This window comes from Sorex fumeus, unplaced genomic scaffold (assembly GCF_029834395.1).
Source record: "Sorex fumeus unplaced genomic scaffold, SorFum_2.1 ptg000063l, whole genome shotgun sequence".
Taxonomy (NCBI): Eukaryota; Metazoa; Chordata; class Mammalia; order Eulipotyphla; family Soricidae; genus Sorex; species Sorex fumeus.
In genome coordinates, this window is record NW_026606120.1 from 81053201 (window position 1) to 81070237 (window position 17037).

Below are 17037 nucleotides of genomic sequence, written 5' to 3' on the forward strand. Positions count from 1 at the left end.
TGGGGTCTCGCAGTGTCTCATCTTCGTCAATGCAGAGTGGCGTGCAAGGCCCCGAGAGGCCCCACCTGGCTCTGCAGTTCCATCTACGCTAATGTCGAGTCACATTTCCTCTGTCCTTCGCATGGACGGTTTATGCAGACTGGGATTCTGTTTCCCTCCCTTCCCACCTCAAGGACTGGCGTGGGCTCCTGTTCTGGACATGGTTTCCTGGCCCCTGGCCCCGAGCTCTCGCCTCCCTCTCTCGCACCAGCCCTTACCGCCAGGACAGCAGGCATCTCTGGGCACACTGCGGACTGTTTGCTCTGGCTGTCTCCTGGGGGTGGCCCTGAGCTTACAGGGGGAACCATCATGTTCGCTTTATCTTTGCCAGCTGAACCACCCAATGCCTCTTAGTTTCTTTTAGATATTTTTCTGTCTATAAAAGTGACGTAGGGCTGGAACAATAGCACAGCAGGTAGAATGTTTGCCTTGCACACAGCCGACCTGAGTTCAATCCCTGGCTCCCATATATATGGTCCCCTGAGCACTGTGAGGAGTAATTCCTGAGTGCAGAGCCAGGAATAACTCCTGAGCATCACTGGGTGAGATCCCAAAAGCAAAAAAAAAAAAAATGATCTGTGCTCATTGTGGGATTAAAACATATTTATATATCCTTCGCAGAGCCAGAGAGATAGTACAGTGGGGAAGACACTTGCTTTGCATGTAGTCAACCCAGGTTTGATCCCCAATATTCCATATTATCCTCCCAAGTCTTGCCAGGAGTGATTCCTGAGTGCAGAACCTGGAGTAAGCCCTGAGCACTGCCAGTGAGGCCCCCCAACCATAAATATATCCAGGGGCCTAGGACATACTACAAGGGGTGGAGGCCCTAAACTTTATCCCCCCGCCCTGTAAACTTGAGCTTCACCCCTTGGGTCCTGAACATCCCTGAATGAGTTCCCTGATGCTCCTGTACCTCTGGGTGTAGTCCCTATTTTATTTTACTTTTAAACTTTTAATTAATTAATTTATTTATTTGATTTTTGGGTCACACCCAGCGATGCTCAGGGTAACTCCTGGCTCTGCACTCAGGAATCACTCCTGGTGGTGCTTAGGGGACCATATGGGATGCTGGGAATAGAACCCGGGTCAGCTGTGTGCAAGGCAAATGCCCTACCCGCTGTACTATTGCTCCAGCCCAATAGCCCCTATTTTCAAAATACAACTAGGGTCAGGGATACAGCTCAGCTGTAGGGCACTGGTCTTGCATGAGGAGGCCTTGGGTTCAATCTATAACACTGCAAAACTAACCAAAAAATAAAAGGTAAAACACTCGAACCCTTGCCCACATTCATCATCTAGCCAGCAGAGAAACAGCTCTACACCTAATCTTGAAAAGAATGTGATGCCTTCAAATCTTCCCAGCTGGACTGACCTGGGCTGACCCCTCTGGGCCTTTCTCAGAATGGGGATGGGCAGATTTTCCTTTCTGCCTGAAGGCCCAGCAGCCTGCAGCCTCATCCAACATCCCTCGAGACGTGGAAAAGTTGCCCAGCTCATAACTAATTGCAGAAAGAAGGAGCAGCGGCTTAATCTTCCCAGGTGGGACCAGTCTACACGCTGAAAACTGGGGTAGTCTCAGAATGGGGCGGCCGAATTCTTCCCCCTACCTGCCCTCCCCCCACACACACACACTGTAAAACCCAGCAGGCATCTTGCTGGCAGAGAAACGGCCCAGCTCCACATCTGAATCTCATCAAATTGCCAAGTCACCAAGTTGTCCCAGGTCTATAGTCCCTGGCCATGTGGCAGCATTTGTGGCCACACAATTCACAGTACTGTCAGGCCAGCAGGATCACAGCAAATCTGATGGGATAGTTGCAGAGAGACCTGGCAGCTCAATGAGCTGACACAGTGACGCAGCAGGCTCAACTGGCACCAGCCAGCCCGGTGGATCCCCAGGCAATGACTTCAGTGGCACCATTGTGAGATAGAACAATGATGACAAGTGAACTCTCTCTGATCTCAGTTTTGATAATTCCATTTGCCTTTGTGTTGAAGCAAACAATATGAAGTAAATTTGTGCCTGCCAAGGGGGCGGGCTGGGGTGGGTGGGTGGGAAACTGGGGACACTAGTGGAGGGAAGGTCACAGTGGTGGCGGGATTGGTGTTGAAACATTGAAGCCCAAAACAATAGTATTAGCATCAACTTGGTAAATCACAGTAGCACGGTAGCACTGTCCTCCCCTTGTTCATCGATTTGCTTGAGTGGACACCAGTAACGTCTCACAACAAATTGTGAGACTTGTTGTTACTGTTTTTGGCATATTGAATACGTCACGGGGAGCTTGCCAGGCTTTGCCCTGTGGGTGAGATACTCTCGGTAGCTTGCCGGGCTCTCTGAGAGGGGCAGAGGAATGGAACCTGGGTTGGCCATGTCGGCCGTGTGCCTTACCCATTGTGCTATGGCTCCAGCTCTCAGTATTATTAAAAAAGAAAGAAAGAAAGAAAAAAGAAAGAAAGAAAGAAAGAAAGAAAGAAAGAAAGAAAGAAAGAAAAAACAGTCACGATTCTTGCAACAGCAGAACAATAACCTATGACTTTGTCAGTGCAGACACCCTAGCTTCCGTAGACCTTTGGCTCGGCCAAAGTGCTGACTAACACTTTGGTTCGTGGAAGCACATCTCTCATGCGAGCCACTGCTGGGGGCTTCCAATATTTCACAATTATTACAGAGTTGCATTGAGCATCCCTGTCACTGAGTCTTTGCCCGTGGGACTAGTTACTGCCTGAGGATAGACTCCTACAGATGGAATTAGAGAGGTTGGCAATGTAGTTCAGGGGTAGAGCCATGCTTCATATGTGTGAGGTCAAGCATTCTATCCCTGCTCCCCGCCCCCCTGAAACACACACACACACACACACACACACACACACACACACACACACACAGAGTCCCAGAAATTCCTGCACTACAGAGCCCAGGACCAGTTAGTCTTCCAAGAGTCTCTGCCACTTCGCAGACTCTGCAGCGTCTGAGGGGAGTCTGTCTTCTCAGCACCCCCCTCCCTCCCCACCATCATTACAGCCACTTTGGACAAGAAAGAATATGAGAATAGCTGCTATTAAATATGAAAAGAAAATTGCCGAGCTGGGTGGTTTCTGAAGAGAGGCATTTAGCGCGCTTTGGAAGTCTAATTACTATTTAATCAAGCTGAGGGACGCAGGGCCACATTATTTTCTTTTGGTGCACGGCCGGGAACGTTGCCAACGCTGCTAGCTCTCTGGGCTCTCCGCACTCCATCTGTTTCCCTGGGGTGCTCGCTGGTGTGTTTTTCCTGGAAGAGCCTCTCCCCCACCACCCTGGGGTTTAGCCTTTGAATTTCCTCCTTCTGTTATCTCTTCTCCCCCACGGGGCAGGCAGGGGGCTGCTGGCCACCGCCCAGGTTGCTCAGTCTTGTCTTTTTAAAAAATTTTTTCTCACTTTTATTTTAGACACCGTGATTTATGATATGACCATTCTGCCGATGGCAGGCTTTCACGCATGCAATATTCCAACACCACACACCCCGTCACGGTGCCTCGTTTCCTCTCCGCCACTATGTCCTGTTCCCCCATCATCTTCCCTCCTACGCCACAAGCCTCTGTCATTTTTCTTTCTTTGGGAGGGCCAGACCTGGAGGTGCTCAGGGATCACTCCTGACTCTGGGATCAGGGATCACTCCTGGCACGGATCAGGGGAAATGGGTGCTGGGGATCAAACTTGTGTTGGTCACATGCAAGGCAAGTGCTTACCCACTGTCCTCTCTGTCTGTCTGTCTGTCTGTCTGTCTCCCTCCCTCTCTCTCTCTCTCTCTCTGGCTCTCCTGTCATTTTTATTTCCTTTTTCCCTGTTGGGAGTGGCATACCCGGCAGTGTTCAGGGGTCATTCCCTGTGGTGCCAAGAACAGAACATCACTTCAACCTGATGTACTGCCTCCCCAGCTCCTTGCTTCTGTCTTCCACTTTCCTGTCTTTCTGCCCCCATCTGACCCTCGCGAGCAAGGTCTCCCTGGCAGTTGCTCCAAGTTTGTCCCAAAGTGGGAAGTAGCCCACTCCTGTCTGCCTTGAAACCAGAAGGTCGTGCTGCCCTCTCCTCACCCACTGGAATGAGGGTTGCGTGCCACCCGGGGAGGAAGGAAGGGAAAGACAATCCGGCAGGAGGGAGAGTGCTCTGAGCCAGCCCACGATGGACGGTGCCCAGGCAGCAGGTGTAAAGTGTGCGCAGGCCCTGACCACAGGTCCAGCCTAGAATTCTAGCCCAGTCACTACTCACACATGCAGAACGCTGTTCACAAGCCCTTTCCCTGTTGTTTGCTCTGTGTGTGTGTGTGTGTGTGTGTGTGTGTGTGTGTGTGTCTGCTAATCTCCGGTTAACTAAAACAAGCTCTTGCCAGGCAGGTGCATCAGGCAATTTAAAACAATGAGGCAAAAGACCATGAGGCACACCTGGACAAGAGATAGTGCAGGGGTAAGGCACTACTGGGTTCGATTCCCGGAATCTCATATGGTTTCCAGAGCACTGCCAGGAGTGATTCTTAAGAGCAGAGTCAGGAGTCATCCCTGACACTGCTGGGTATGCCAAACCTCAATCTCCTCCCCTACACCCAATATTTGGATGCCAAGGATCATCTTTGTCCTAGGAAGGACAAAGGTTTATGTTTTTCCTTCTATCTTCTTTTTCTGTGGGGGGCACATCTGGTGATGCTCAGGGGTTACTCTGGCTCTGCACTTAGGAATTACTCCTGGCGGTGCCCTGAGGGAACTACATGGGATGCTGGGGATCGAACCCAGGTCAGCTGTATGCCAGGCAAACACCTTCCCTGCTATACTAAGGCTCCAACTTGGAAAAATATATTCCCTTATGCCGCCAGGAGGCGGCGCTCATGGCCTCTAGTGATCCTTGAACGTCCTTGTGAAAGGCAGTCAAAGTTCTCTGGCTCACACAGTCTCTCAGTCTGGGAGTTGATGTAGGCAGTTTTGTGCAGTTACAAAGTGTCATTCTTCTAAGTGTCGCTTCTCACAACTTCTCCACCCACTTCCTAAGAGTCTGCATTCCTGCTCGGAGGTGGCTCAAAGGGCTGGAGCTTGTGGCTTACATGCAGGAGCCCCAGGCTGGCTCGCCAGTCCCTCATCACCAGGAGAGACCCCCGCACCCCCCAAACCAGCCCAAGCCCCTGATGGCACTGCTGAGAAGCAGGGTTCACATACGAAGAAACATCTCTTTCCAACTGTGCACCTCTGTTTATAGCATCATCAGCAAGGAGGCTACCCCACCCCACCCACCCCATGCCCACCTTCCTGCCTCCCACCCTCCCTCCAGCCAGCTTGCTTCTGTACTGCAGGGCCTTTGCTCGGCTCCTCTCTCTGCCTGGAAGCTCTCCCCTTGGTTTCCAACTTCCCCAAGTCCACCTCTCCAGGCACCCTCTAACGTCCCTTGAGGGCCTGGTTCCGTCCAGGCTCTGGAATGCTGCTGCCTGGCCCTGGGCCCTGCCCACACCCAGTTCCCTGCCTAACCCTGACCCACTGCATTCTTCCTCCTTCGGCCTCACCACTCTCTCCCTGCAGATTATTCTGGCTCCTTGCCGAGTTCTCTCCCTGTTAGAGTCTAAGTCCCACCAGGGCAGAATCTTTGCCTTCTTCACACAAGGACAGTATCTGTGTGGCGGGGGAATGAGAACATATTATTTTAATTTTCCCTTTCCAGAGCATGGATCCAGAGGTCAGGGCCGACTGGCTGTATGTGCCATGCTTGCACGTTTGCAACAAACTGAGCCTATTTCAGCACCCTCCCCATCTCCTCCCTCCCCACACCCAAATATTTGATGAAACCTTTGAGTTAAGGCAGCTCAGTCCTTCCTCTTGTGGATGGAGAAATGAGTGCCAGGTCTTTGGGCAAGATAAAGGCAAACCCAAAGTCCCAAGGACTGTGAGTGATTGTCCTGCTCTTCTAGCTGAATCCCAAAGCAGGCCTGGAGTGATAGTAGAGCAGGAAGGATGTTTTCCTTGCACACAGCCGACCTGAGTTCAATCCCCGGCATCCCCTATAGTCCCTCGAATACCGCCAGGAGGAGTAATTCCTGAGAGCAGAGTCAGGAATAAGCCCTGAGCATTGCCCAGTGTGACCCACAAAGAAAAACAAAATCCCAAAGTAAGATGTGTTTTCGTTCATTTTCAAGGTATAAGTCCTATTTTTATCATTTGTGTTAGGTCTTTTTCAGAAAGGATCCGAAGCTGTGGACAAGATGAATGTTGATATGAAATGGCACCAGGAGATCCAGAAAAGGGAGAGAAATTCTCGAAAGGGAGAGACAGTCAAGCTTACAGCAGGAAATTGCTCTCCTGGGGTGTGGAGCGTGCTTCCCTCCCTTCATCTGAACTAATCAGGAAGGACATGGGCCCGAGCAGAGTTCACTGAGCTAAGGAAGCCTTGCACCCCGCAGAGACTCCTCCGATAGGAACCGGGTTCAGGAGAACCATGTGGAACATCCAATGGGTCCCAATTGGCTTATTTTTGGGGAAAAAAAGAAAGAAAGAAAACAACAAAACCTCAAGACCTCCAACCAAGGTTAAAGAACAGGATTCTTTCATGAGCCAAGAGTAAGAAGGTGACATTAAACTCCATGATAGTGTGCAGGGTTCGAGTGAACCCTATTCTGATGCTCTAATTGAAAGTAGAGATGGAAACCAGAGACCCAGAAAATGACATTGTTCCCCAGGCCTGGGAATATCTTTCACCAATATCTGACAAGTCAGGTCTTTGAGAAAGAGTGAACTGCAGGCAACTCTCGGATTGGATTTCCCTGCATCCCACCTGTATTTATTGAATTTCTGCAAGTCACCTTCTCTGTTCTTTTTCACCTTCATGCAGTGCCCTGCTCATGCCGGGGAGAGGAGAATGGCAGAGCGGACCCCTGAGTTCCATGAAGGGCTTCAGCAATGTCCGGGGCTCAGGAAGGGCCCCAAGAGTGACAATCCCCAGGAAGCTGTTCAGCACCATCAGCCAAGGACATCTGCTGCTTTAAAAAAAAAAATCCCAGTTCTTGGGGTGGGAGTGGGCATGGCCTGAGAGGTTAGCATCCTCAGTAAATGCAGGATTTGTTAGGATACTGCATGCAGGAAGAAGGGGAAGATATTGAACTCAAAAGGGGCCAGCCCACCAGGTATACCGTGACCAGACCCTGTGGGAGAGGTGGGCTGTGGCCATGGGTCCTGTGGTTCCTGCATGAAACCTGGGCCAAGTGCCTGGCTCCTGCCCTCAGAGAGTCCTGAAAGTCCAAGAGAAATACTCTATCCTTGGGAAAAAAACGCTTCTTTTCCCAAGTTTCTGAACGGCCTGTGAGTGAATGTTGGCTAACAGAACTTAATACAAAACCGCATCCCCCCCAACACCGAACTCTCTGTTTTAAGTCTTTTCAATTCAAATTCTTTCCCAGAATCTGTTTCACTCATGGCACACCTGTCTTTAGCTAGAATTACCTTGCCATTAACTAAACACCCTGTGATTATGCTTCCATGCCCATAACCTCACTTGGATATAAAACCCACTACCTGAAGCTTTTGTATCTAGTTCAACGGTGTTAAAGACATTCAATGCCTTGTGGATCTTTTCTGTCTCCCACTTCCAGAACACTTTTCAGCCTGTAGAACTGACATTCTAGGGCTGGAGAGATAGTATCAGGGTCGAGGCGCTTGCCTTGTATGCATGCAGACAATTCTGGTTTGATCCCTGGCACCACAGATGGTCCCTTGAGCTCTGGCGGGAGTGACCTCAAGTACCACACCTTGGGGTTGTGCCTGGCACAGGTGAGAGTAACTCGGGAAGCAGAGACAACAAGCGGCCCCTCAGGGCCTTTCTCACAGGCTGAGTCCGTCCCTTACAGCAGCCTCAGAGGTCAAATCTGCCCAAAGCAGTTGCCGAATGATTCCAGGGAAAAGCTTCCTTGGGGAGGGAGGAGCTTCGCTGATTAGTTTGTTCTACCTAAACAGACTGAGTGGACAGATAGGTCTGGCCTCGGGGACACAGGCTGGGCACCAAGAGAAACCTCAGATACCTGTGCATGCCTGCTCCCCTGTTTTGTGGAGAGATATATTTTTTTGGTGTGTGTGGTGCACCTAGCCAGTGTTGGGGGCCCTCAGTGCTACACCGGCCTGCTGAGGTGATGGAGTATCAGGGATTCAGCCGGATCTAGAACCCTCCAGGCTATACCCCAGACCTCTGCACTACCTCCTCCTTAGCCCTTTGCTCTATTTCCTTGCATCCTTCCCAGTTCCTAGTTCCAGGCTCCTTCCAAGTCCCAACACAGGAAGTTTGACTGAGCTCCAAGATCTGGCCAGAATCACCCCAGTCTCCAGGAGGGGCCTGTTGGGTTGTGCCAAAAATGAGTGGAATTGGCTTCTGGCACAAGCCCGACCTCTGTGCCAAGCAGTTCCAGGAAAGCAGGAAGGACGGCAGCATTGGGGACCCTTCCTAATGAGCCCATTCAACCCTGGAAACAAGCATGCACCCGGCCTCACACATAGGCTGCAAACAACCTTGCCGGCTCTGGGAGTCCCTCCACCCCACGCCCTACCTCCCGCAATGAGAGTGAAAAATAAAAAATATCCCACACATTGGCTCTCAAAATAAATAAGCGGGAACAGCAAACCCACCTATAAATACAAGGAATGTGTAATTGTCACCCCGGAGTGTGCCAATTCATTGGCCAGGGGGGAACGAAAAGATGGAGAAGGAGGAAGAGCAAGGGGAAGCTGTCCTTGGGGGTGCTCCCAGCAGTGCTTGGGGGACCAGGTGGGGCTGGGGACAGGACCCAGGGTCACCACTTGAGGGTCATGTCTCCAGCCCTCTGATCATCTCCCTGGCCCCTGGAGGGTGAGGTGAGGAGGTTGGAGAAAGGAAAACAGCCAGCAACAACAAAATCATTTCAGAGACAGAAATGTTGGGGACAAGAGCGAACTCCCCTCAACCCCCATCCCCAGGCCCTCCCACTCGGGATGTCCGTCTCCTTCCCTCGAGGACTGAGTCTGGATCCAACTGCCCAAGGGTACTGCTGAAGTCTCAGAAACCACCACGCCCAGGAGCAAGTTTCTCTTGCTTAAGATTCTCAAACCTCGTGTTGGGCTAGCCTAGGAGAAATGCCCAGGGGACAATGGAAGCTTCTGGAGAGGACCCATTGACCTCACGGCTGTAAGAGACCTGGGCTGTAGGCTGTCTGCCTGCTGCTCCCCAAGGACTCATCCTCCCCCTGGCTTCAGGGCCTCTGCACCCCTCATGCTTCTGGGGGACAGCCTCAGCCCCCCACTTTTCCACCCAGCACCCTCAAGGCTTATGTCGGCACCAACTTCCTCTCTGTCCAAATCTGTGTTGGGTGCTCCTTCCCCAGTGCTCTGGATCTCCCTGACTCATGTGTCTCTGTTGGACAGTGTGTCCCAGAGAGCAGTGGCCCCGGGGGTCCCTTTTATCCCCAGCTCTCGGGAGCTCGGGACCCCCGGACTCGTGTGTGCCGAGCGAGTGCTGCTGCGGGGGGGGTGGGGGGATGAGCCGCCTTCAGCCCGCATGGTCCTATCCCCGCAGGCTGGCCAGATGCTGAGACCTCATCCTGAGTGCCCGTCCGAGCTTCCAGCAGCGCCCCTGCTAGTCACACCCCAGCCTAGGTATGACGTGGACACGGCCCGTGAGCCCCACGGTGGCCACTTGGCTCCTGTGGAGTGTAGGTGATCAAGGTGACCGCAGAGGGCACGCCCACAACTTGCAGAGGAGAAAAAAATCCCAGTCCCTGCTCTTAGCCTGGAGGGCTCACCACCGCGGGAGTCCACGAGAGGGCGCTCTCGCTCAGTTCCGCTGCCCTGGACACCGGGTGGTCCCCGAGTTTCCGCCAGAGCTTCTCGGGAGGACAGTGGAACCGCCAAGCGCCGCGGGACAGGTTTCTGGCCACGGATTCCACCCTGCAAGATCCCCGATTTCCCTCTCAGGAGACTCAGGCAGAGGAAAGATCATGAGCAACCCACTGGGGATCCGGAAATCAGCAGGAATGGAAGGAACAGCCCCCTAGACACACACACACTCACACACACACACATACATACATGCATACACACATACACACACGCACACACATACATACACACCACACACACATACACACACCACACACATACACACACCACACACATACATACATACCACACACACATATACACATACACATATACCACACACACATACACACATACCCCCACACATGGACACATAACACACACACCACACATCCATACACATATACCACACACACATACACACACCACACACATACACACATACCACACACACATACACACACCACACACACACCACACATACATACACACACCACCCCCATACACACGCACCCCACACAGATCCCCACCACACATACACACACATACACACATACCACGCACACACACCACACAACACACCGCACACATACACACATACCACACACCTATACACACACACCACATACACACAGACAGACAGACATGAACTTTTTTTGGGACAATGACAAAGGCTGGCAGCAAAGGATTGAACTGACCCTGGCCCTCTGAGCGTGGACAATGGTTGCAAGGGTCACCTACATTACCACTTCCAGCTGAGCCCCTGAAAACTGTCTAAGGCGTTTGGGATGGGACTCTGTGGGGAAGTTCACCGATGTCAGCTCGCTTTCAAAGGGGTCTTGACCCCCAGGGGAGCAGCGGAGTCTCCCTAGGGGCTGCCTCGGGGCCCAGCTCAGAGTTTCTGCTGCAGGAACCTGGCAGAGCCCCAGGTCTTGCTCACCCTCAGCCTTCAGAGCCTGGGGAAGCTGGGGACAGTGCTGCGGGGGTTCCCCAACCTGCAGGAGGGAAGGGGGGCCCCCGAAGCCGAGGCAGATGGGAAGAAGCTTCGCAGGTAGGGTTACCAGATACAACATGGGTTAGACTGGAATTTCAGACAAATGAATACTCTCAGAGCCTACGTCCCGCACCCTGCATGAGAGCCTCGCGCTCTGAACGCGTTCAGATTTAAGGGAACATGACGGCTCTTCCGGCTGCCGTTCTTGGCCCTCCGTGACAACCCTCTTGCCCAGAGATGCTGCCTTCAGCTGAGACTCAGCCCCTTCTGGCCCACGTCCAGTGAAGGCACGAAGGTCTTCCTGAGCGAGACTCAGCCCCATTCTCCTGGGTGCCCTGGAGTGTCACCAACTCTCCCAGCAGATGACGCACCATGGGAAGATGAGGAGTAAAGATCAAATTTATTCACTATGACACCTCGCAGGTCCCTGCAGCTGGGCCACTGAGGTGGGCAGGGACGGGCTTCCTGCTTGGGGTGCTCATGAGTGAGACTCCCCAGCAAAATGGCCACAGACCCTCATCCACCCACTCAAGAACCCCACCCCCACCCCCACCATCCGAAACATCTGAAGATGACAGGAGACCAGGTCCTTAGCAAGGAATAAATTAAAAAAAAATTAGTAAGAAAAATATGTGTTTCATTTTTTCTATTAAAAAATAGTATTTGGGGGCCAGAGAGATGGTACAGCAGGGAGGGCGTTTGCCTTGCATGAGGCTGACCAGGGTTCGACTCCCGGCATCCCATCTGGTCCCCTGAGCACCGCCAGGAGTGATTCCTGAGTGCAGAGCAAGGAGTAAGCCCTGAGCATCGCCGGGTGTAGCCCAAAAAATAAAAATAAAAAATAGTATTTGCTGTAGGCCACCGTCTTCCTGTGCGCCTGCCTTCAGCATGGGAGAGGAAGAAGAAAGAAAAGAATCAGCTTAAGAACCATGCAGAGTTCATCCTACTTCAGTGCTGTGTGGCCGGGACAGGGTGAGCCCAGACCTCAGGCTGAAGTTCTGTGACGTTCCCTGGCAGCTGTTTGCCCACCCCAAGATCACAGCAGGAACGGGGGGTGGGGGGCAGTGCTGGGCTCCCCTTGCTCTGAGGAGCTAGGACTCCAGAACCGAGGCATCTGAAGGCCCAAAGACAAGAGAAAAACCAGCCCCTAAGCCCGCTGCTTTCCCGAAGGGACTGTGGTCTGACTCAGACAGTTCTCCGGAGGTGGAGGGACTTGGGAAAGTCCTTTATCTTTAGACAAGACCAAAGATTCAAGTTTCAAAATATCGCAGGCCCCAGGCCTTTTGGCTGTGCTCCTTCCCCAGGGGGCACCAGCTCAGCTGGGCGGGGCTCAGGGGGCCCCCTCTGGGAGGTGGACCAGCCCCCCACCAGATACAGCTGGGTACGGGTGGGAAGGGCTGACTCCGGTGGCCAGGGTGGGTTCTCAGAGAAGCGTGGGGAGTTCGGGAAGGCGGGCATCGTGGGGATCGTCCGCTCCTCCAGAGTGTGGCGGTCCTCCCCGGATGGACAGACGGATGGACAGATGGAGAGGAGGATGGATGGAGGGCGTCGGCCTCGCTCCTAAACGCTGTCAAGGGAACCCTCCGTTCTCTGCAACGACAAGAGACCAGACATGTGGGGTCACACCTAGGGATGTGCAGAAGAGCAGACGGTGGGGAACCCTGATGCAGAGCTGCCATGCTCAGGGCTGGGGGGGGCAGGGGCAGCCTTCCCTCCCTGCACCCCAGATCCAGGCCATCAACAAGCAGCCAAGCCGTGTGCACACACACTGCACCCCCCACCAGCTCCTGCAGGAAGGTGGCTGGGCTTCTGTCTAGGCTTTGGCTTTTAGGTCTGTTTCGTAGTTTGACCAATTGATTTTTTGTTTTTTTCCTTTTTGGGTCACACATCCGGCAATGCTCAGGGGTTCCTCCCGGCTCTGCACTCAGGAATCACTCCTGGCGGTGCTTGGGGGACCATATGGGATGCTGGGAATCGAACCCGGGTTGGCCGCGTGCCAGGCAAACACCCTACCGGCTGTGCTATGGCTCCAGCCCCGATTGATTGGTTTTTATGGCCCACCCAGCTGTGCTTGGGGCGTACTCCTAGCCCTGTGCTCAGGAGTCACTCCTGGTGGGGTCCTCTGGGATGCCTGGGACGAAACCCAGATCAGCCACATGCAAGGCAAGCGCCCTCCACGCGGCAGTATCTCTCGCCCTTGTTTTGTAGTTGGAGGAGTAAAGGACCAGGGGCGGGATTGAGGCTCGGTGTCAGTGCTCTGTCACTAGTCGTGACTGTGCGGGGGCCTTGGGTTCCACCCCCAGACCCACAGCGAGGGCAGAAAAGGGAGGGGGCTGGTTGCAAATGCTTCAGCGCTCGTGCTTACAGGTGGTCAGAACCAGCCTCATCTAGAACGGGCTTGGGTTGCCTGGAGCAGCGGTGGGCCACTGGCCCTGAGTATGTCCTAAGGAAGAAGCGGGTGCAGCGGGGCCCGGGGTCCTGACAGCACCCAGACGATCAGAGTCGCAGGGACCGACCCTGGGGGAGGCGAGGGTCTCCCGGGGACAGGACAGGGTTTGTGCATGGAGCGGGCGGCCGCGGGACCACCGTGTCAAAGCGCTTAAAGCCACATCACGGCACACTTGACGAGGATGATGGGGTCAGTTTGGGGTTGTGCAGAGAGAATGAGAGAGCGAGAGAGAGAGAGAGAGAGAGAGAGAGAGAGAGAGAGAGAGAGACCAGACCAAGAGGCTGCCCCAGAGTCCCCGAGTCCCTCTGTGTCCCCCACCCCCCGATGGCCAGGAGACAGAGCTCCCCGCCATGCCCTGGGCCCCTTGCATGCAGCCGCTTAGTCACCATGCTATAGTACTACTGTGAGGGAAAAGGCTGGGGGTCCTGGCTCAGGCCTCACCCAGCTTAGGGGCCCCTCAACTGGGGCATGCAAGGCACCCCAGAGACGTTGGAGAGGCGACTCCCGAACGGAGGGAGCAGAAAGGAGCATGTGGGAGAGCCTGGGTGTCCCCTAGAGCAAACAGCATCAGGCCCATAGCTGGGCTCCCCCTGAGCCCGCCGCGTCCTGAGTATGAGCACAGGAGACCCCCAGCTGCAGAGAGACCAGGGCCTGAAAACCCCACGGCTGGGTGACAGGGTCTGGGAAGGGGCCCCTCCTAGGACGGGATGCGGGTCCCACCAGCCCAGCAGGAAGCCCTTGGCTTGGCCCAGACACCCAGGCCGGTGCGCCAAGGGCTGTGGTAGCCCCCCGCCCCCACCCCCCAGTCCTGGTAACTCCCCTCTTCCCATTTCCTCCGCCAGCGGCCAGCTTTTCTGTAGGCCACAGACCAAGTCCCTCCACAGACACCTCCGCTGGCCTCGTGGGGGCTGGAACACCAGGGGCCGCGCGCCAACGGAAGGACCTTCTTGGGGGTTTTGAGGGGTTAAGTCACCCTCCCCATCCCACCCCGGGTAAGGGCCTGGGCTTCCCTGGGCTGAAATCTGAGCTCACCCTCCTTGACCTTGAATCCAGGTCCGAGTGGACCCTCTTGGGGGCCAGTCGGCTTCTGATTCCTCAGCACCCCAGCCCTGAGCCCCACCCCCGCACCCCCGTAATCCTTATAACTATCTGGGTTTGATCACATCCATTTCAGGGAAGAGGAGACTGAGGCAGAGACCTACAGTAGTGTCCCCAGGAGACAGCGAGAAGGCAGCTTATCTGGAGTCACTCCGAGCCTGGGCAACAGCCACAGCCACCCTGTGCGCCCACCCGTGTTATGAGGCCAATGCTCCAGCCACCCCCCAAAATGCCGAGTGAAGTAAAAAGCTTTTCTTTGGGGGGGGGCGCACACACTTGGTGGTGCTCAGGGTTTCTTCCTGGCTCTGTGCTCAGCAGTGAGCCCTGGGGGTGCTTGGGGAGGGGAGGGGACCAATGTGGAACCTGGGTCAGGGGGCCGCGAGGTAGGTAAACGTTCATTCCCGCATGCAGTCTCCAGCGCTGAGGTCAAGCCCGTTAGGCTGATCACCAGCCTGCCTGCACTTGGCGTGTGAGTTCCTCATTTCGACAGTGGGAAACCCTGGTCGATAAGCTATTTCTGTGTCACCACCATCTCTGTGTTACAGAGGAGGACCGGGGGATTGGAGGAAGACAGCACCGCCCCCAAGATGTTCTGAGGTTCACACTCTGGACTCTTGACTTGGCTCCCTGCAGGGGAGAGGGAGGGGTGCAGGGGCGGGGGCGGGGGGCTCTGGCAGCCGCTGAGCTGTCAGTGACAAGCCAAGACCTGTGCCAGGATCCTGGGCTGCGGGCAAGGCCCCGCGTCACCCCTTTTGGGGACAGAGTGTTCTCTCTTCCATTATCTGTCTCCTTGGGCCACAAACACCATCTATAAACATGGCCCAAACGGCAGAGGAAAAATGAAGTCAGAAAGCGCCCATGGAGTAGGTCAAACAACACTAAATTAGTCTTTGGCGAAGTGGCGATCTCATTGTTTAGATATTTCCTCCAACATGTTTTTAGAGGCCAGGACCGTTCTGGGAGCCAAGCGGGAGCGATGGCCAGGTTTGATTTCAGGAAGGAAGTCCCCTCCCGTTCCCCTGCTGGGCAATTCAATAAATTCTCTCCTGACCCCACCACCTGATGATGGGGGGGGGCGAGTGGCAGTGTGGCCTACCTGCATCTTCCATCAACAGAGCATGTTAGACACCCCTTTCCCGGAGCTGACTGAGTTTCTATGCTCCCACAAAGGGCTCTGTTACTTGGGGAGGTGCTTGCGGCTGGCCTGGGGGTTTGGTGACTCCTGAGAAAGGGAAAGTATTTGGGCCTGGGTCCGAGATGCAGTCTGCACCGAAGACAAAGTGACTCCTGCAGACCCGTGGAGGGGTCCAGCAGGCCTCTTTCTCAGGGTCTCCACTGCCCCCTCGGCCATGTTCTCACTTGCCACCCTGGAGGCCACGCTGACCGGGGCAGAGCTGTCACTTTGTGGAGGGGGGTCTGAGTTCTGGGCAGGCCGGAGAGCCTGGAAATCTGAGTTCTGGACCTGGCTCAGCGGCTGACTTGTGGGGTAATGACCCCTTCCCTGGCCAATTGCTCTGCCTCGGTTTTCTTGCCTGTAAATTGGGTTTTTCTGTCCTGTAGCGACAACAGGCTCTGATTTCAGAAGGAGCCTGATTGGTACTGGCTGGGAAATGACATTCATTTCTCTCTCCCTTAAACGGAAAGCTTTCCTCCCTCACAAGAAAGTCAGCCACTTCCTGTCCCTTGGGCACAATTCAGACTCCAGCCAAACAAAGGAAGCTGGGCCCCTTGGAAGGGTTACCAGCGGTCTTGTGAAAGTTCTGCAGACCTTAGGGGAGCAGCCAGCAGTTGGCAGGGCAAATCCTGCCTTCCTTAAGAGATTAGCAGTGGGGGGGGGGGGCGGGGGCTGGGGAGATCAGTAGGAGGGCAGGCACGCTGGGTGCTTGCCCTGCACATAGCCCGTCTGGGTTCAATCCCGAGCACCCCATATGTTCCCCTGCTACCCCACCCCGGGAGTTATCCCTGAGCACGGAGCCCTGAGATCGAATAGGAGTAATCCCTGAGCAACCCCAGGTGTGGCACCCCCAAACCAAAATCAAACCAAAGCAAAATAAAAAGAGATGAACTGTCGGGGGGCGGGGGGAGGAGGATGGGCACTGGTGGAGGGATGGGTACTTGATCATTGTATAACTGAAACCCAAGCACAAAAATGTATAAGTCTGTAACTGTACCTCATGGTGTTTCACTAATAAAAAAAATGATAAAAAAAAAAAGAGATGAACTGTCGGGGCAGAGAGACAGCACAGCAGGGAGGGTGCTGGCTCCGCAGGGGTCCCCAGTCAGGCTAGGTCCTGGCACCTAGCACTGTGCAGGCTCCCCAAAAGCACTGCCGGAGCCTGAGCATAGAGCCCTGAGTAATCTCTGAGCACTGCAGGGTGTGAATCCAAACCCAGCAAAGATACCAGCTGCCTCCTTAACCCCTGCAGGGCAGGGTGGCACATCAGAAGTGGGGAGGGAGGAGGGAGGGGAAAACAGTACTTTGCAAAGTTGGAATCTGCACTTCCGAGTGTCTCAAAACCCCTCCCACTTGCCAAGGGGGGCCTTCCTAAGCCTGGGAGTAAAGCCTCTAAGGAGGCCCGCGCGGCCCTGCCACACTCACTCT

At 54.4% G+C, this 17037-nt stretch overlaps 1 protein-coding gene across 3 annotated transcripts in view; it reads right to left on the reverse strand.

Moving 5' to 3' along the window:
* Window positions 1-11269: 11269 nt before the first annotated feature.
* The window catches only part of PECAM1 (platelet and endothelial cell adhesion molecule 1), a 57321-nt gene continuing 51553 nt past the window's right edge, over window positions 11270-17037 (reverse strand). For all 3 annotated transcript variants that reach the window (XM_056127728.1, XM_056127726.1, XM_056127727.1), the window contains one exon: window positions 11270-12478. In XM_056127728.1, the coding sequence (XP_055983703.1) occupies window positions 12449-12478 (30 nt within the window). In that variant the 3' untranslated portion in view covers window positions 11270-12448. The remainder of the gene's footprint in view (window positions 12479-17037) is intronic.